This window comes from Cupressus sempervirens, chromosome 6 (genome assembly GCF_028749045.1).
Source record: "Cupressus sempervirens isolate cs-2001-9-10 chromosome 6, ASM2874904v1, whole genome shotgun sequence".
NCBI classification, from domain to species: Eukaryota; Viridiplantae; Streptophyta; class Pinopsida; order Cupressales; family Cupressaceae; genus Cupressus; species Cupressus sempervirens.
In genome coordinates, this window is record NC_143123.1 from 559,241,309 (window position 1) to 559,263,248 (window position 21,940).

Below are 21,940 nucleotides of genomic sequence, written 5' to 3' on the forward strand. Positions count from 1 at the left end.
AAACTCTTGCAATTCAAAGATATATTGTTATAATATATTAATATAAAAAATCAACTCAACTTTGCTCTTGCCTTTTGATCTTTATTGCTTTCAAAATAGAAATAAAAGAAAAAGTAATATAAATTAATAATAAAATTTCACATATTTTAAATTTTTTTGAGCTTAATAAATATATATCGTGTTGCTAGTCAAGTTAAATAATACGATCATTTTTAAAGTAAACAAAAAATAATATATGATTTAATATTAATAAGAATGATAAAATATTTTTATTTAAAAAGTAATATTCAACGTCCTAAACATAGATCTCTAAATTTAAAGTTAGATTATTTTCCCTCGTAATCAAAATTTAAGCTTGAATACATTTAATAATTTTCATAAATCAATATATTAGATTCCTGTACATGTGATTCAAACCAGTGACTACAGGACAGGACAACTTATATGCACCTGTATATTGTGCTAGTAGTCTCATACGTTATATTTAGACGACTTATATGCACCCGTATAGTGTGCTAATGGTCTCGCTACATTGCATTCATATGGTGGAAAAGGTACATTCTATGATTCAAGCCAAAGGAAACACAAGGAAAAACGTCATCTGACGTTTAATCTCGATAACCACTTTCCAAAACAGATAATCCGGTAAGTTTATGCGTTGCCACCTGATTCGTCAAACATAAAATTTCCGAATATGTCCATCAAGAACAAACTCTACTCTGGGAACAAATCCCCGCGTTCGCATATACAAAAGAAACCTTAAACCAAAAAGTTAATGACAATTGAGAGAATGAATAAGGCTCATCTTATACTTACACCCGATGAATCTACAGGGAGACCAATGATTGCCTACTATTCATCCTTGTTTTGTAGAGCTGATCTCCAAAAAAAAGATTGAAAGAAAGTAGTTATGTCGAGAGTTCGGAATCTACTATATTACAGCGTTTGATAAAATCATCTGAAAAATCTACATATTTCGCCCACAAAGGCCTTAGCTTTGGAAATGCTATGTCCAGCCATGGCTTTGCCCTGCCGTTATAGTGAATGACAGCAGCTTTGTTGATATTGTCAAAATTGGTTTTAGGCTGATAGCCCAATCCTAACATATGCCAAGATGGATCGATCGGATGAACAAACCCATTAAATGCAATTAGGGCTGGTGGCAGAGTGCCCATACGCCAGAGCCTTAGATTGGAATCTAGATTCTGCAAAAACAAGCAGGAAATTATTACTTATCTGCATACAACTTTTTGCCGCTTTTAAAGTCTCTGGTTTCAACCCTCTTGAAGGAAATATTCAATCAAAGAGAGAAAATGTATTGCAAACTTGAAATGATTTTGGCTATTGTACAAAAGAGCGGGGACTTCTATAACATAATTGATTGCAGGTTTTTAGGACTGATTGCTTCCATCCAGTTCTTAAGGTGGAGCTTTTAGCTCCTCAGAAACAATCTAAAAACCAAGATCAGTGATGGCCTCATTTGCATTAGGACTAATGAAGAGTAAAAATCTAAAACCTAAACATTAATCTTACTTGCTTTAACCAAAAGTGGTAATTCTCTCTGATATTTGTCTTCCTCCATGCTTCTAGATCGAGGATGTTCATCCCATATGCCCATGCACATTGCTCTGGATCAAAATTCTCTGCTATAAGAGGATGAGAAAAATTGAAGTAACTTCTGAATCTCTTTGACATAACCCAAGAGTCGTCTCCTCGACACGTTTCCACGGCACCATTTACCTTGCCATGGAGGTCAATGTCCCACAGTGGAGACAAGTCATGCTGTATCACTACATCATCATCCAGAAAAACCACCTTCTGAAGGTCCGGGAAAAGCTGTTCACAAACAATCAAGAAAAGCACTATCAGATGTCTCAAGTACATTAAGAAAAGCATAGATAATTAGTAAGTCCCGATTTGCTCCTTCAAGTAAAAATGACAAGCGAATGAAAGTCTACCTCTGGGAGATATATGCGGATATGGTTCATTATTGAGAAGTATTTAGGACTTTGCGCTTGAAGTTTAGCTGCCATGAAAGTGGGACTCGGGCTTGTTCCATTGACACTGTCATGATCATAGTTTCTTCGAATTTCATGGTCCTTCTTCATGGCATTCAAAACAGGGATGTTATCTTTTGTCATCCATTTAAATTGATGAAGACCTTTCACTTCAATAATTGCTGGAGGAAGAGGATGCAAAGAAAACCAGGCATGCATTGGTGCATATGTCTTCTTATCTGTAATAACATGAAAGACTATCCTTTCTGGGTTGGCAGAGTTCCTCACAGCTGACGAGACTACCACAGATGCAGCAAGGACATTATCAGTTGCCAAAACAAAATGCTGATACGAGTTGTCAATAAGACAGGGAACTAATTCAGGTGAAGGTAGTGGCTTCCGAGCCTTTGCATTGGAGGAATATTCATCTGCCAGCCTTAGAGAAAGGCAATTCAGGCCTTTGGGGATGCTGCTTGCTGCAATATGTCTATACAAATATTCCTGCATCCTTGCATCCCGCCTCTTCTGTTCCAGTTGTTCCACCTGAAAAGGGTTCCCAATCATAAACTTGTAAAAGCCTTACAGTGTGGCAACATTTTCATCAATTATTTTAGCATAACCAATTTATAATTAACACACTCTCTGACCATGAAATCATGCTAATGCAATATTGTCCTATTCCTACTCTAAATGGTTTGTATTGGAATGTGATTTACATTTTTAAGCATTAGAGCTCTTGCTTTGGTTCAAACGACTGTGCAAAGCTGGCTTGATTTAGAGGATATTAATCTCATTATTGCAATGAATACAATTGTGCATGGTCACCAATACATAAATTTTAAATATTCAATCTTCTATGTTTTCTAGAAAAATCTACAAAATTTTGGGATACGCTTTCATAAATTATTGAAGTCTTATCTTTTCCTATCTTTTCCCAATTAACATAAGCATTTTATCTAATATAAGTGCTTTTACAGATTATAATTTAATCCCTCGTGTTTAAACTATATATAGAGGAACACTTAAATGAATATGATTATTTAATCAAAACACACGCTATTTATTTAAAGAACTCAAACAGAAATTAGAAAAGTTGATGATTACTCAAAGAAAACCTCAGCAGCATAATAAGAGTAAGCATCACTGATTAGGGTCGATTCTCCAGCATATTTACTCACTGCATCAACCATAATTCATTGGTGCATATCTCAAAAGATGCAAAATAAGTAAATAAAATACATCCATAGGAATGTAAGTTTTGAATTGTGTCATCAGAGTAGCACTTTTTCCAGTGTGTATCCTATAGTTATTTGTGCACCAGGACGGTGTTCATGGACAGTAAAGATAAAAATACTAATCTGAAAAGGAGCAGGAAAGGAATCTCAATCTGTCAAGGTAAAATGTTTCTTGCTAAGAACTCAAACAGAAATTAGAAAAGTTGATGATTACTCAAAGAAAACCTCAGCAGCATAATAAGAGTAAGCATCACTGATTAGGGTCGATTCTCCAGCATATTTACTCACTGCATCAACCGTAATTCATTGGAGTATATCTCAAAAGATGCAAAATAAGTAAATAAAATACATCCATAGGAATGTAAGTTTTGAATTGTGTCATCAGAGTAGCACTTTTTCCAGTGTGTATCCTATAGTTATTTGTGCACCAGGATGGTGTTCATGGACAGTAAAGATAAAAATACTAATCTGAAAAGGAGCAGGAAGGAATCTCAATCTGTCAAGGTAAAATGTTTCTTGCTAAGAACTCAAACAGAAATTAGAAAAGTTGATGATTACTCAAAGAAAACCTCAGCAGCATAATAAGAGTAAGCATCACTGATTAGGGTCGATTCTCCAGCATATTTACTCACTGCATCAACCATAATTCATTGGTGTATATCTCAAAAGATGCAAAATAAGTAAATAAAATACAATCATAGGAATGTAAGTTTTGAATTGTGTCATCAGAGTAGCACTTTTTCCAGTGTGTATCCTATAGTTATTTGTGCACCAGGACGGTGTTCATGGACAGTAAAGATAAAAATACTAATCTGAAAAGGAGCAGGAAAGGAATCTCAATCTGTCAAGGTAAAATGTTTCTTGCTAATGGTGGGTATGGTGCTATGAATCTCAAAGATCTTTCCAACTTTTTTGACTGGAAACACATGGATATAGTTTCAGGGTATTTTTTTTCTGGGTATTGTTATCTATGAAATATTTCATTTTTTATCCTCTATGATTTTTCAAGGACACTTTAACAGAAACAAATCATTATTGGATATCCTGGGATCTTTTCTGTATCCAAAACACCACAAATGACTCTACATTAATCTATTCCTGTACAAAAAGAAAAAGATTTCTGAATCTGCACACATTTAATCTTGAATTGGCTTACACGTAGGCTAATAGAAGCAAAAGCTAGAGCTAGAATTGTTTGTTCTTTAGCAGCTGAACAAATTTCACACTGCAGACTGGTGTTGTTTTAGCTTTATGTTGTGGTACCCATCAGCTAAGATGCTACCTGGCATTGCCAATGGAGTTATGCCACACCCAGAATAAAATTTGGTACTTAACCAATACCCAAAACTCAATGTAACTTTAACCACAACCCAGAATTGGATTTCTTCTTACCTGAATCAACATTGTAAATTTAACCAAGTAATTAGAAACCTACAGACTCGTACCTGACCTCATCTGTTAGGGTATGCCATACTCAAAAATGGATGTTTTTTACCCAATTCAAAATTTATACATTTAAGCAAACCACAACCAGTAGAACATGCAACTGGCCTCATTGGTTACATCGCATTTATATCTTCAAAGATTTAGATGTGTGCGTGTTTTGTGTCTATAATGATTTTTGTGTGTATGGGTGAGGAATTCCTTATGGTTTTCTTTTGGAGGAAAATTTTGAATAATGTTTCCAAATTGTATACTGGATATGGTACCTGACAGTGTGGTGTTTAAACAAATCGGTTATGTCCCAAAAATAAGCCTGTCTATGGATATGTCTGGATACAATATCCAAGCACTATCAAGATATCATATCCATATTTGGTATCTAATACATATATCTAGACAATGGATGGGAAGTATCCAGTAACATTGCTTGAAAGGAATTAAATTCAGTTGCCTACATGCTTTGACAATATAACTTTTTAACTTCAGTTTTCAAACTCTATATTAGCTTGTTAATAAAGAACTCATCACAGAATGATAAAAAAACATCTGCAGGGCATACAATTCACAATGTCATACAAAATTATTAGGTTCAACCCCATGCAAGGAGGAGGACGAGGAGGAGGATATTATATGACACCACATATGGCTCAGGAGTTGGGAGTTTCCTATGTTAAATATTGATGTTACTACTCTAGACATGAAGACTTGATCTAGCCTTCACCTCTTTTCCTGCAGATATTTCTTAATAAACATTCTGGCCTTGTTATTGTGCCCTAAATGGCCTGCCTAGTTCTCTCTACCATATAACAATTGCCAAGAACAATTAAGAAGTACAGGTTTACACAAGAGGTATTGTTCCAGGACACGTGCACGTTAGATTAGACCTCTTCACTGAAATTATTGGATACCACTATCTGAGATACAAAACTTTGGAACTTTATTTCTGTACCTGCAAATTATAAGATTTAATATCGGTTCACTAGGATTTAAATTATGCTGATGATCAACAGTGGCCACTTGTTTGTGAAACAGAACTGTCAGTTTGGTGAAATGGACAGTTTGGATATTTAAGAATTCAAGGAGGCAACATATAAAAACAAGATTGATTCCACAAACCCTAGTTCCCAAGTGTTGGTTATTAAGAATTGAAGATTAGGTCAAGACTCCAAACAATATTAACTAATAGTTATTGCCAACTTGGAAACTTCATAAGAAGAAAATGTGTGCTCCGTGTAACAGTTCAAGCTTCAAGCAATGCTTCGAAGAATGTTGTGTATAATAGTATAAATTCAGCTATAATAAGATGCATAGCTTGATTGTATTTTTATAAAAATGCTCTTCTTGCCTTGAAGAATCATCAAAAATGTCCACAAATAGGCAAGAAAAATTCAAGGTCATTCGATAAAACTATGATAAAAGATATCATTATTATGTTATAATAATAAGAGATTTACATTATAATAAAAGTACGGAAAAGCAAGAAACAAGATTTCAATACAAATTGTTCAGGAATAAAACTTTAAGCTTTTAGTTAAGACTTGAATAGATGAGATTTGCGGTGAACTTGGGGACAGCTTTGATTGACTATGTGCAACATTCTTAATTGTATTTCCAAAGATGAATATGTGCATGGATAATGATAATGATAAGGTTTTATATTGATACATTCTTGAGATTTCACCCAACACCTGATATTAGTTTTTCACTTGGCTTAACAAGTATATCAACAATCTTTTCTCGGAATTCAAAAAGAACCGAAGAAACCTCAAAAAGCATTTTACTATTCCATACGAAGTCATTGGCGCTCGTTTAAAATAACTTAGGAATCAAGATGCACACATTGCAACACATTTGAATGCAATAGGAAGCTGACACACTCCAAATCATCTATTGTTAATTCCAATTATCCATTTTTCTGGATTTTGTGATTTAAGTTCACAGCTTAAGAATCCAATGTTATGTCCACAGCTTCAGTATAAAGATCATCTTACTAGCAAGGTACAATGAAACAGAAAATCCCTTGATGGATGTGCATGTCATAAACAGTTTTTCAGAAGCATATCTAAGATTCTAAAGTAGTCTCAAGCTAACTTATTTTGGATTATACAAAAGCTCAAACATTTTGATCATTACAATTTTAACAAGAGGTATTTTTTATAATGTGTCAAGTTATATGATATTTATAGTTTTATTGACTGCATGTTTTTTAGTCATATTCAGCCACCCTATATTTCATTGGTGGTGGTTCACATGAATCCATCTCTCATTTGCATGAACATTTCACCTTGAAGCATCAGAACTCCTTGATAAGTTACTCTTTCCAGTTATAGTTTGACTCAAGTGCACTTAACCATGGAGTTTCCCCTGAGACCAAGCTCACGTAGTTTTCTACCATATTTGCAAAACCTTCAGCAAATGTTGTGTCGCATGAGCCATTCATTCTAGCACTCCTTAAGCTTTGTCATCGACAAGTAGGAGATATTTCTCATAGTGTGTCAAAACACCATTCAATGGATGAGCTATAAGAGGTACTGTTTTGATACACTACGAAAACTAGCTGTGTTTGTCAATGGACATGCAAAAGGGGCTCTATCGTGAATGGTTCACAAGGCACATAAATTCGTTAAGATTTTGCAAATGGGATAGCAAGCTAAATGGGCTTGGTTGTTGATGTTTGGTAGCTTCGATTGGATAAACTATGAGAATAAGTGCATATGTATATATATATATATATATTACATTTTTTCAGAATCTTTGTCTTCTTCACACATTTTCTCAGAATCTTTGTTTTCTTCACACATTTTCTCATATTTTTTCTATATATATTGTTACATGTACAACTTAACTTTTAATAGACACAAATACAAACCATCATACTTCAGCTCAGTTTGGGTGCGAGCTAGAATAGATTGCAGATCCTTGCCCCCCCCGGGCCTGGATCTACTGATCCACCGACCCCATCAAGTAATCTAGAATATTAGATATTAGACAAATACCTTCCTCTAGCCGAATTATTCTATTCCCATTCATTCGGTATTCAGCTCAATCTTAAAATAAAAGATTGGGCCGAGTTCGCTTCGATTAAGGGATATATACATATGCACTTATTCTCATGGTTTCACCAACTAAAGCTACCAAACATCAACAACCAAGCCCATTTAGCTTGCTATCCCATTTGCAAAATCTTAACGAATTTATGTGCCTTGTGAACCATTCACAATAGAGCCCTTTTCGCATGTCCATTGAAACACAGCTAGTTTTCGTAGTGTATATTATATATTTAAATAATCATTTGTTATTATATTAATTAGATAATATTGGATAGGCATGTCTAATGAGTAGACATGTCTCTCCGTGTCTCTTCCTTAATATAAATAACAGTAATATTGCTGCCATTGGAAGACATATACCAAAAAGGCAATGCAACTACATTTGCAGCAATCCACAAAATTAACATTGGTCTTGGGGGAAACTCCATGATCAAGTGCACTTGAGTTAGAGTAGGATTGATATGGTGACCTCTTGAGAAGTCCCAATGCTTCGTCCCTATGAGAAATCACCTAGATTGCATGGCGACTTGTCTCCAGTCCTCTAAGACATGTCTTACAGACTAGGGTGCATCTCTGATAACAAAGAACTTATAGGAGGCATCTCCAATTACAGGATCCTATCAACCACGGCATCCTGAAAAATCCCATTGTCTCCCACACAAAATTTGTCGTTTCCAACACAAACAAAAAGAAGGAAGTTTGACACAATGATTGTCATACTTCCTTGAGTATGACATTTTGTTTCTTGAGGAATAGCCAAGAAGGAACGCTAGCTAAGGACCTTAAAATGGATGAGCATGGCAAGGTAGTGTAGATGATAGATAAGATTTTCTGTTTTTGTTTTTCGTTTGCATGTCAATTTTTCGCTTCAGTTTCAATATGTAATTAGTTTGAAACTTTGACACAATAATTGTAAGACATTTGTCCTTTTATACTTAAACTTCAAAGTTAATATTAAACAATAAATTTATCAATATTTTGTTTTTATAGTTCAATGTCATTATATTCTCATAAAACCATCCACAAAATGCAATACAAGAACACCAAGATTTTCATGCAGAAACCCTTAGTTAGAGAGAAAACCCCTGTAGGAATTAGTACCCACAAATATTTGCACTCTTCTGAAGTATGTCTAGTTAAAGGCCTAGCCCTATTAGGAGCTTGCAATACAGTTCAATTAAGAGAAGACCCTATTAGGAGTCACCCAATTAAGGGATTTTCCTTTAGCCTTGTTGAAAATAACCTTGTGAAAGGATTTACAACTCAAATTAATGAGTCACCCAATTGAGGGATTTAGTCCTCAGACCTATTAGGATCCTGCTCACCCTCTTAGGAGTGATCTAGTTAAGGGATTTAGCTTGGAGAACTTGTTGGGACACAACAAGTGAGATGATCTAAGAGTAGCATTTCTCCCTTGCTTGTACAAGTCCAATTAGGTACGAATTATGCCTCTTCTTGCAGATAATCAAAAAACTGCTCCACCGCACCCAACATTCATGATCTAGAACTTGCAAAAACATCATACTACAATATAAATACAACTTTTACTTGTTAAGGTGGCCACTGCCTTAACCAAAACATATTATATTTGAATCTCACCTCTAGCCCACCAAAACCTATTACCAAACTCTAATCCATCATTTTCCAATTCCAATCACCCACCAATTTCAATCGCACATCGATTTGACCAAGAACAACAAGACCTTTTTACTTTTCCAACATGCTTGCATGACCCCAAGAAATTTGATCACCACGATCGCTAAAGGCCAAGTCATCATTACATAACATTGCCACATCACCACAACACCTTTAATTACGAAAAGATTCACCAAAGTAAGCCATAACATCACCAGTTAAGAATCAAACATAAACTATTCCAAGTGTTTTATGGACTTCTCACAGAGCACTCTTCAATCCGTTGAAACTATGTCTTCCAATACACTAATCATCATGTGATGCGATTGCAACAACAATCACATTGCATAGTCGAGGTAATGGAGACTGAAACACAACTCCTAAATCCACACAAATTCGATAAACCAATCAAATCAATCTTCATCTGTCACTGACTCTTCTTTCTTGTTTCCTTGTCACACTTCATTCAATCATTACTTTGTCTGGTCTTGACTCTAACTTACGCAATCCAACATACAACATCGCGCGACATCTTTGAGTCTCCCATTTGAATCGCACACACCAATTCAATCTCCAATACTATCACAACACTGAATTGAACTCTGCATTACTGGAACAATGCCAGCAGTAAACTGTCAACCAATATTACTTAAGTTGACATCAATGACAACACAATATCTAACCAACTGAACATTAAACCTATACCAGAACCTCTCTTCATCACAATCTGCATCAGTTATGCCAACAAAAGACTTCCTCACTTCAAGAAGATCAAGGTTAAGGAGACATCAAGTTTTCGAGTACAAGCAAGTCCAAGGCCATGCCAACAAGAAGATTTCCAAATTTTGAAGGTGGAGAAGAATGAAAACAAATATTTGCAATATGGGAATGTTGATGTGGCATCTATCCATTTCCAGCCAACTGGAATTTTGAGTTTGCATTACATGTTCAAATTTGATCAATCATATTATGCCAAGTGTGCATGTGGAGTTCACATATTGCTTCTACCCAACCTACTTTGTTATTGGCTCTTGGAAGCAATGTAATTTTCTTGCTGGCCCACATAGTGGTGCCTTTATAATTTGATGAATATTTAATGTTTGTAGCAGTTAGGTAGATTAGGGAAATGTTCGCATAATCTTGGCCCTTGATAATGAATCGATCTTGGCTCTTCGTTGTAATTGAAGAACTATAAAAGGCCAAGGCCTCCTCATTTGTAACTCATTGGAGCAGAAGAGGCTTGTTGAAATTATTTCCATAATGCTATCAAAGTAATTGTTGATTCATTATTAGTGTTCATGGTGGATTATTTGAGTTGCTTTGGAGTATTGCATGGCTCCTTCATTTCCTCACTTAGATTAGGATTTCATTTCATGTTGATTAGAAGTAGCATTTAGTTGAGTGGAAGGTATTTTGGATGCATCTTTGGCAAACTCGCTTAGACCAAACAACTAGCTACTTGTTGATTGTAAATTTTCCTTGTGTGGTCGAATAGCATATTTAAGAGCTTTAATTCGATTATTGTTCAATGTTTTCCCACTGATATGCATTGAGGGATGGTGTTAATGGAATTGTAATAGTTTGAACATCTTACATCTACCTTGGGAGATTGCACTAGCTTGGTTAATGTCAATGGCTAAACTAACTTGCTTGTTGATTGTAAGTTTGCCTTGCATGGTCAAATAACATGCTTATGAACTTTAATTTTATTATTGTTTGCCCATTGATATGCATTGAGGGATGTTGTTAATGGAATTGTCATAGTTTGAACATATAACATCTACCTTAGGAGATCACAATAGCTTGGTTGATGTTGATGGTAAACTAAGTATAGTAGAGACACATAGAAATCCACAATTTCTTGCATTCTAGGAGTAGAATAGTTTTCTAAACCCTTTCAATTTGCAGTTTGTTTGGTTAGAAGGTAGATGAAGTAGTTATTGTCCATTGAATAACACAAGTCCCTTTGCAATAACCAACACATCACATCATTATAACTGAGTTAAGTCCACGACAAGAAGGAAACATGGGGTTGTCTCACTTGATTACACAATCCATATATTTTATTAACACTAGATAGCTAACTACTATGAATACACTTACACACATGAAAATAATCGAGAATGAAGGATCTTAGCTCAATTTATGGGTTCTTCCATTTTGAGCACATTTCTTAGTTGTTTGATAGGTGAAAATGGGACTGATCAAAAAAATTAGGCTCCAAACAAGATTTATCCTTGAAATGTTCAGCAACATTTCTTTGGGTGGGTGCTAGTCTTTGTGAGGTTTTCACATCATTGCCCTGTTGCAAATGGGGACCCCTCTTTTCACTTCGAAGTAAGGTAGTGATCTCAGGTGGTCTTAGTTGGTATCAAGTCTCCAAATCTAAGAGATAAGTTTGAGAAACTTACCCATTTAGGAGTCAAGAGTCTAGCCCACAATACAAGGTTGCTGCCTTGACAAGATGGTAGAGAGACGATGAAAAGGAATAAGGTTGGAGTACAATCACCATGAACACTAAAGTGGGATAAGACCAAGACATGAAGTGAGGAGTTGTAATGAAGAGAATTTAAAGGGACATTAACATGTGGAGTGAGGAATGGAGTTGAAATCAAGAAAAAGATCAGGGATCCAAAAATGTAAATGGAGAATTCAACAAGCAGATCTGAGGCAAAATTGGGGGAAAATGATTAAAAAGGGGGAAATTTCTCATGAAATAAAGAGAACCTGGATTCCAAAGGGAAGAAATAAGTTAATAACACTTTTAAAAAATCGCCTTTTGAAATAATCCCAAAAATGTGGTGGAATCTACTCTCCTCTTAGGATTTCTAATCCTGAAAACATGTAGAATCCACAACCCTCTCAAGATTCTTAATCTCAACAACATGGTGGAATCCACTCCTCACTCAAGATTCCTAATCTCAATATGGTGGAATCCACTTCTCTCAAGATTCCCAATCTCGACAACATGGTGGAATCCACTCCTCTCTCAAGATTCCCAATCTTGACAACATGGTGAAATCCACTCCCTCTATCCGAATGTTCAGTCCCAACAGTAAGGTGGAATCTGCACCCCTCAAGATTCCCAATCCTGACAACCTCTCAATTTCCACCCAAGATACGATGGTCTCCAATCAAGTACAATGTTAGATCCAAGCTTTAATTGATGAAAGGAACCAAGATGAATGGGTGGAAGGGTAAATCGAGCAAATTTCTAGGTCTTGTAGTCAGAATCTGAAGAGCAGATCCAATGAAAATCAGATTAATTTTGAAGGAAAAAATCATGGAAAATGAAGTCTAAGATTTTAGGAGTTAACATTGCAAAGGAAATAGTCCTCAAAGCATGATGGAATCCACATCCCTCTCAAGATTTCCAGTACCAACAGTAAGGTGGAATCCACACCAATCAGGATTCCTAGTCCTGACAAACCTCAATTTCCACTCCTAGCTTTGAAAAGAACTTCCATTCCTTGCTAATTCTTATCATCAATAGAGGTGTTTTCAAGCTGCCAATCGAATTTATATGGTAGAATTCAATCTCCTCCATATAAAGAGACACAGGTTCAGACTTCAAACTTGGAGGAATTCATGATTACATATCAGATTTTATCACAGAAAAGAGTTAAACTCCAATCCTTGGCATAATTCGACCAATGAACAATAGAAATCAGATCAAGTGGCATTAGTTAAGCAAGTTGATAAGCATGAAAAGTGACGGAGATTAAAGATAAACAATGAAAATCAGAACAAAAAATGTGAAGATGAGCCTCAAAAATGAACTTGAAGTCCATGAAGTATGAATTGAAAAGGCTAAGTAAACAAATTCTTAATCAAGTCCCTTTGAGATATTCCAGAGAGCAAGGTGGAATCCGCTCCCCTCTCAGGATTCCCAATCCTGAGAATGTGGTGGAAACCTACTCCCCTCTTACGACTTTTGTTCTGACATCACCCAAATTTCCACAGTAGTTTTTATCCAGATTATAGTTCAATTGTTGATTCTTGTTGGGAAATATGAGCATTCCAAGGCATAAATCAGAACTCATCAAAACAAGTCTGATTAAAGTGGGTTTTAAGATCAAAATTTCCATGAAAATTATGAAAATATAATCTCGGACCAAAGAAAGTTCAAGATCAAAGTGCAATTTGCCTCCTTATTTCAATAAGAATTCTTGATCAAGTTGATTTAGTGGAAGAGAAAATTTGATTTAAAACAAATCTAGATGCAATTTCATATCATGTGAACTTTCAAATTTCCTCAATATTGTTTTTACTCTCATTTTGTGAGCTTTATAAAGATTTTCTCTTGTAAGGAAAAGGTGCTCGTGGATAAAGAAGGATTACGATGAGGATCAAACTGAAAATGCAAACTCAAAGAAAGAAATCAAGATGGAGGAGAGTGAACAAATGTACAAATCTACAAGTAGAGAAAACTATCAAAAGTTTGAATTTCCAGTTCACTTTGAAAGATCCAGCTCCATGAAAGACTTAATCACTTCAAGAAGATCAAGGATTTCCAAATCTCGAAGGTGGAGAAGAAGAATGAAAACATATATGCCAGATAAGAATGTTGATGTGGCATCTATCCATTTCCAGTCAATTGGAGAACTCAGGTTTGCACATGTACCTGTCCAAAATTGATAAATCGTTTTATGCCAAATGTGCATGTGAAATCCACATAGTGCTTCGACCTAATCCACTTTGTTATTGGCTCTTGGAAGCAATGTAATTTTCTAATTGACCAACATGGCGGTGCCTTCATGTAATTGGATAAGCATTTCACAATTGTTGCAGTTAGGTAGATTAGGGCAATGTTGGCATAATCTTGGCACTTGATCTTGAATTGATCTTGGCCCTTCATTGTAACTGAACAACTATAAAAGGCCAAGGCCTCCTCATTTGTAACTCATTAAAGACAGAGTAGAGTAGAAAGAGATTTATTGAAATTATTTCCATAATGCTACCAATATAATTATTGATTCAGTGTTGGTCTTCATGGTGGATTACTTCTGTTTCTTTGAAATATTGCATGGCTTCTTTATTTCCTCACTTAGATTAGGATTTCATTTCATGTTGCTTAGAAGTAGTGTTTAGTTGAGTGGACAACATTTTGGATGCATCTTTGGCAAACTTGCTTGGACCAAACCATTAGCTGCTTGTTGATTGTAAGTTTGCCTTGCGTGGTTGAATGACATATTTATGAGCTATACTTTAATTATTACTTGCTCACTGATATGCATCGAAGGGTGGTGTTAATGGAATTGTAATAGAATGAACATCTTACATCTACCTTAGGAGATTGCACTAGCTTGGTTGATGTTCAATGGTTAAACTAAGTCTAGCAAAGTCAAAAAGACATCCACAATTTCTTGCATTCTAGGAGTAGAGTAGTTTTCTGAACTGTTTCCATTTGCAGTTTGTTTGATTGGAAGTAAGTTGAATTAGTTGATGTACATTGAATGAACAACATAAGTCCCTTTGTAATAGTCAACACAACCAAATTAAGTCCACAATAAAAAGGAACCTTGGGGGGTTGTCTCATTTGATCATACAATCCATATACATTGTTTAGTGTATGAGCATCCTTATTGAAGAGAGAGTTTGACATTTGGTATTTCATCCCGGAATACAAAGCATTTGACTACATGTTGTAGTGGCATAAAACTCCTATCAACAAGTAGTATTGGTGAATGACTTTTTGAGAACTCTCAATGTTTCATCCTTGTGAGCATCACCTAGATGCAATGGGTGCCAAGTCGACTAACTATTCATGCATGCACTACTACTCTTGAATATATACACCACATTCCAAAGAATTAGACAAGTTTAAAATAGAAACCTTGCATACACATTCAATTACATTAGTATATCTTGCAATCAGAATTATGCATCCAAAGCTTAGCCAAAAAGGGAGATCATAGTGTATAGTTGTCTGGTAATTTTCAGTAAAACCCAAGGACTCGTAACCACCCCTGCCCCCCACACCCCCTAAAAAAACCTCAAGTACCTGTCCCCAAACATCCATGCATCAGGTACTTGGAGTAACCAAGTACCCCCACCTTTGCCATTTCATAACCACGTTGCCGCTAGGATAGGTACTTCAATTTCTATTTGAATTTTGATTTTTGAATGTTACTATTTGGTATGTACTATGTTGAATGTTCAATGGTTATGATTCTTGTTGCAATTTTTCTATGTTCAAGTATTTCAACATGGTATGTTATACTGAAACATCATTTCATAACTAGCATTTCAAGTTCTATATGTATAGTATACAACACCCTTCCCCCCCTATTAGCATAGTTGACATGTTGCATTCATGACTGTGTTTGTCATTAATGTCAACATAGTATTGTTTCTATAAAGACTGACAGAGTAGCAGACAAAGAACAAGGTCGTACAGATTGTGTATTGATGATGAGGTCAAGCGCAGCTGAGGATATGTTCTACAGTATGCCCTAATGATGTGGACAAGTGCACGTGAAGAAAGTCAAAGGCATGTGAATGTTATTTGTGATGTACAAAAGACAGTGTGTAGACAAAGTATCTGAGAAGTGGTTTCTGGTGTTTGAATTGTATCTCCTAACAGGGATAGAAACGTGATGAGTGAAGTTAGACAGTGACAGTAGATAGCCTGATGATGACACCCCTTGCCCTCCTCTCCCCCCTACCGTCATCTTGAAATTGAGGCCCTTTGGCTCCCCTCCCCCCATCCTGGAAGCTTGTCCCAATGTCCCATCATTCCAACATACCCAAGCGCAAATGTTACACTAGTAATTTTCTATTTGTACACTACCCATGAGTTGATACCATTTCCTGCATATCACCGAATATTTGAACCTTTCAACAATATGCAAGCAGAAAATATGCCTAACAATGCACATTGAAGATTGCTTTAAGCACTGCTCACTTATATTTGTATAAAATCACAAAACATCCTACCAATCCCTTGTGATCTTCTTCAGCAAATGGTCATTTGTTAAATATAACACCTTTAAGTCCATTGATCATTTAGCTTGGACTTATCATTTTGGCCATTGCCCTCTCTATGCCGGGTATTTAATGCCCTTTCTGAGCCCAATATTTAATGAAGTTAGAATTACACAACCACCCTTTTTAATTTCATTATAAAACATCATTGTTTTCGTGCTCATTTTTATAATCATCAATGTAACTCCTCTTCAGTTACAATCAATATTTCTTCCAAGTAGGACTTGTAATTCCATTGTTCAGTATCTCCAGTTGCTCTTTTAATAAATGTGACAAGATTTTACTTGCCTCTACACAACCCCTTATGCAGTGCTGCTGGACCTTTTGTTCATTCCATCACTCCATATTATTTTGCCTTGCTAACATAGAGTACCTAATTAACCATTTGCCTAGAATTTCCACCATATCTTTACTTCCTGTATAAAGGGGGATATTATATGGCAAAGAATTTAAAAATTGGATACATATGATAAAGAAACATTTACTACTGGTCCGGAATGTGGAAACATGAGACTCTCTGTTCAGTATTGCTGCTGGTACAAAAGTGGATCAACGTCCACATTGAATGTTAAAGAAGTTGCACCTTTGAACAAGACAAAATGGAGGAAGAACTGGTCGATTGGAATTTTCAATTCATATTTAATGCCACCAGAAATAGCAATTCATATTTAATGCGCCAGAAATAGTTTCAGGGATTTTAAACCGTAAAATGTCTTTCCTCTGATACATAAATGGTTTCACATTTTATCTGCTGGTAGTATTTTCATCAGAAAAGCAAACATTTTCTAACCATGTTAGCTATTTGCAATAGCTATGGGTGATCTCAAACTCTAACAAGGTTGCTCCAGACCAACTAATTATTATTATCTCATATTGTGCTGATGCTTAATACTAGTAGTGTGGTTCTGGATGTCATTTGCATTTCTGATTTTCTCTTAAATACCTCTTTGAAGAAGCTTTCGCTAATGATATACCAGTCCAACAATTCTAAAACCCGGGGTTCACATTTTCAATTCCTAGGATATATAGGTAAGACTAATTAAATGAAGACTGAGCACTTTAGTAAAAACATAAGCATCTGTTTGATCTAACCAACACCAACCCAGGACACTTAACCTGTAATGACTAGGGACAGTTTCAGTTGAAATAAAACTTGAATTTGATTCATTTCATAAATACAATGGTTTGAATAAACTCGTGAGATATTTTATCCGTGATGATAATTGCAGGGGACCATAACTTGAAGACCAGACTTCATCGTAACCCAAAACTATGACACTTAATAATAAACAATTTTGGCACCAAAGCAAAAAAGAACATACCATGGCCCTAATCGTGAGACCAAACGTCCTTGCATCAAACTGATTTGCCTTTAGATCAGCAACAAAACTTTCAAATGTGTCCGGAACTGTCAGGCCTTCTGGAATCTCTACAGTCTCTGCTTGCAGGACCTCATATATCTCCTTTGCCAATCTCTGTACAAAATCTCTTTTAGTCTTCATCATAAAAAATACTAGACAAAATAAAACTATCGCATATTAAAGTTTGAGAACTCAATTCAAGTAGACACTCAAATTCAATTCACATCGGACATACCAGGCAGACCAAGAAAGTATCACTTGAAAATACTGCCCATGTAATTAACTTAAAGATCTTTACCCAATAAAATCCGATTTCAGTTTGCGTTCTAAACAAACCAGCCAATGTAAGACCTCTACACAGAAACAGAATACGAGCACATAACTAAAATTACAGATCTCAATGCCATATCTAACCTAATTCAATTTCCCATTATAAACAAAGCAACCAAAGTAGATATAGAAACATAAATCCACAAAATAATTAATAAGCTACGAAAATCAAATCAATGAACAACCAATTTCTGTTCCCACCATAAACAAAAGAGCCAAGTAAACTACCGCCCATATTATTTGACCTGGAGAGCACAAACCAATAAATTAATAAATTTCAGAGTTTTATTTTATTTTTCAAGCTTTTGTTTAGATTCCACAACTTCGCCATGCCTCTGTAGGTTTAAACCGTCTAGAGGAGGACAATTGGGTCCAAATTCAGTTTTCATTAAAGATGAATAATTAAATATAAACACATCCAAATAGAAAATAGAACTGACCAAAAACTCTTAAGACTCTGACCAACATATATGCAACAAACCAGCGAAAGAAAAACAGACCACACACAGAGAAACGTCTCTATTACTTCAACATGCAGAGTTCAATCTAATAACCAGCATATTAGTTTCCACCACGAGATTTAAACAAAGCCGCCAAAATAACCACTCACACAGAAACAGAGGCCACCCATTAAAACTGTAACTACAATGCCTGATCCAATAAACGCCAACTTATAGCACAAATCCCATCCCTAAAAACTACAAAGCCACAACAGTAGAGCTCAACTCAGATGACATCACAGGACCACACCCAAGGAGGATTCGTGATAGAGATTGTGTCCGTGTTCCAAATCCTGCTGGAAGAATCAGGTTTATAATTCATCCTGCATTGCTCTGGACATTCTAAGTCCCCACCTTATGGTTAATTCATCGCCTGCACTCCTTGAAGAGACGATACTTGCAAAAACAAGGGAGTTTGCAATCCATATTAGTAACAAAATATCTATCATTCATAAAGAAGACGTCCGGCATGGATTTGAACGTGCTGCTCTTGTTTCAATCTTTGTAGTTTTGATAATTAAACCTTATATCACAACACAGCATAGGCTTTGGCGTCCAGAGACTATTTAGCTTTCTGGACGCCGATAAAACCGTACCATTACAATCTGAATCCATTAAGAAACACTCCGGAGTGCATGTACAGTGCGAGACCATGGCTATGAATACATTTTACAACCTAACCAAATAAACGACCACCCATGTACGTACAACCACGTAGCTCAATTCCTAAGCGACCAAATTCAGTTTCCACGGTGAACAAAGCAACCAAACCAAGCAACTTTCGCAGAGAAACAAAAACCAACCTCACAATTGAAAGGCAGAGTAACACTTTGGTTCCTAATATGAACCAAAGTTAAAAGCCAGACGCATAGAAACAAAAACAAGAAATAACAGCCAAAGTAAAACTTCATACATAGAAGCACAAATAACCCCTGTAATTTCTAGCATACATATAAACAATGCATATTCCACACGCTACAAATAAACACCAATGTCTTTTAACTCACAGGCGCTTTGTTAGTCCTTCCCAAGAGACCGGGTCCCAACTTTTTCCCAATACAAACTGCACAGTCACAGGACAAAAAAACCCAGCAGGTCAAATGATCACATCCCAAATGCTTCAGAAGACAAAACTTCCCCAAAAGAAAACAAATAATTCCAGCTCTCACCAAGAGAAGAACAGCCATTTGCCCCGTCTAAACTGGCAAGAGCGGTCAGAATGAACACAAAGCGCAGCAAAAATATGAAAATCAATACGCAATACACGACATTCCTGTATGAAAAATGGCGCGCTGAGCCCTTCCCCTTCATGAAGCCCCAAAACCCATTGGTGGTGTAAATGCTGATATGCTTCAAGCTGGGAGATATGTGAAGCTGCATTGTACACTTGTAAGGCACAGAAAAAATGCAAATTAAAGTACAGATCACAAGATCCTGCTCATCTCAATGTTCTTTCAATGCATGTCCAGAAACAATAAATGCTTTGACAAGATGGAATGAATCCCTGTAGACATACATTTTTAACAGCGACAGTATTGTTGTTGTTACCTACAACTGAATCCACATTGCTAAGCAAGGTGGGTGGCAGTGAAAAGCAAGGAAGGAGGAGAGATTGCAATTTTTAATGGTGGTTGTGAAGTCTCCCCCAACTGATGAAGAAATGAAGCGAGTCTTATGCACACCAAACACATTGGAAGTTGCAGGTAAATGAATTCTATCAAACGAAAATCAGTTGGTAGCAATACCGTCCTTTACTTGTCAAGAATCTTCGAACCCAATTTAAAATTCTCGATTCCCTCTGTCTACGCTACCAGATCTTTGCATGCTTTGTAATGTCTACTGTTGATTAACAGAGTTTCCATAAGTTGTAGTGTTTTGTAATTTGTTAGAAATTGGTGGTAATTTTACGTACGGGGATGCATTTAAATATTTTGATCTCTATGGATACGATTTTAGATTTTTAATCTCGTCTTTCTTTTTGGAAAAATATTTTGATTAAAGAACTAAGTGGAGTTTTTAACTTTATTATTAATTTTTGAATTAAACGTGTATGTTTTTCATTCGAGATTTAGTATGAATAGGTGTGATGGGAAATTTGTAGTGAAAAATGCATAGTTTATTACAATTAGAAGAAGCATACATGTTAAATCTAAAAATTGCTTATTAACATTTATGGGTTGGGAATAATTTGTACAACTTGTTTCTAAGTCTTTTTAAATTCATTTATGAGATTTTATTGTGATTTTTTAAATAAATGTGTATAGGTGTTATTGAAAATGTCTAGTAAAAAAGATATGTGTATGTTCTAAAATGTTCAATATTTAAAAGTTTGTTCATTATTGTACTTGTGGTAGGCAATGTACTATTGCATTCATTTTGTAACATCTAGATTAATTTTCACCAATCACAAATTACAAATTTTAGATATAAGAAATATGTCTAATATTTTATAATTTATTTATGAATTTTATATATTATATAAAATATATGATTAAGTGATTTGATTTTGTGTGTAGGAGCCTTTTTTTTAGGGCTCTCTATACTTCATTTTTATCGGTCAATTTTTCGTTATAAACAAACAAAAGAACTCTAATCTTATAATTATTAAAGTTTACAACACTATTTTCCATGAGTTTGTTATATAAGTTGAAAAAAAATATCACGCTTTAAATAAAAGTTAGATTTTAAAATTAAAATAAAGCCAACTATGAAAATACAATATTAATCCAAATAAAGCCTTATGAAGGCAGACCATGATCAAATATTCAAAGGCGAATAGGAAGGTGAAAGCTACCCACATGCTAACAAGCTTTACACACTATTAAAGCCCCTTGCACAAATCCCTGTAGTTGTAGCAATGTCACCAAACACCCTGTCAACATTTAAAGACATTAAATTTATCTTGCCCAAACGTGTTTGAAATAGCCTGAGACTACTAAATTTGGTGAGCCCTTGAAAAGCCAAAGATTATGATCGTCACATGCCAATTTGGCAAACATGTCAACCAATGCATTGCCCTCACGATATGTGTGACAAATGAGTAGATCTTCAAATGTGCGCAACATGGATCACACTTGTTGAAGAATATATTGCATCTTCATATATGAAAAAGACCCTAGTAATGGTAGCATGGATAATAATCAAAGAGTCACCTCCGATAATCAAATTAGAAAAACCTCAAGTTGAATGGAAGCTCTGAGACCCAAGAGCAATATCATGGGTTTTACTTGATTGTTTGTAGAAGGCAGTAATGGACCCCAATAATAATTTTTCGATATGATCTCGTAATACAAAACCAACACCAATGACCCCAGGGTCACCACGTGAAGCCCCATCAAAATTCAATTTCACAAATGAGGAATGGGGAAGGACGTCAACGATCTCTTTTCTGTTAATTTTTAG

General features: G+C 35.6%; 1 protein-coding gene across 1 annotated transcript; it reads right to left on the bottom strand.

Moving 5' to 3' along the window:
- Positions 1-348: 348 nt before the first annotated feature.
- Positions 349-20,218, bottom strand: LOC149553485 (putative galacturonosyltransferase 14). Its single transcript, XM_089788930.1, has 6 exons — positions 19,708-20,218; positions 19,546-19,601; positions 17,670-17,822; positions 1,959-2,540; positions 1,534-1,836; positions 349-1,205 (listed from the first exon to the last, which is right to left on the bottom strand). The coding sequence occupies exons 1-6, from the start codon at positions 19,916-19,918 to the stop codon at positions 909-911; spliced, it is 1,602 nt and encodes a 533-aa protein (XP_089645056.1). The 5' UTR covers positions 19,919-20,218; the 3' UTR covers positions 349-908.
- Positions 20,219-21,940: the final 1,722 nt, after the last annotated feature.

What these genes read in the sequence shown, in the direction of transcription:
- LOC149553485 (XM_089788930.1), bottom strand. Translation starts at nt 19,918, where the DNA reads ATGCAGCTTCACATATCTCCCAGCTTGAAGCATATCAGCATTTACACC. An exon ending in GAAGGACTAACAAAGCGCCT is followed by an intron (nt 17,823 to 19,545) that starts GTGAGTTAAAAG and finishes GATTTTGTACAG; the next exon opens with AGATTGGCAAAGGAGATATA. An exon ending in ACCACTTTTGGTTAAAGCAA is followed by an intron (nt 1,206 to 1,533) that starts GTAAGATTAATG and finishes TTGTTTTTGCAG; the next exon opens with AATCTAGATTCCAATCTAAG.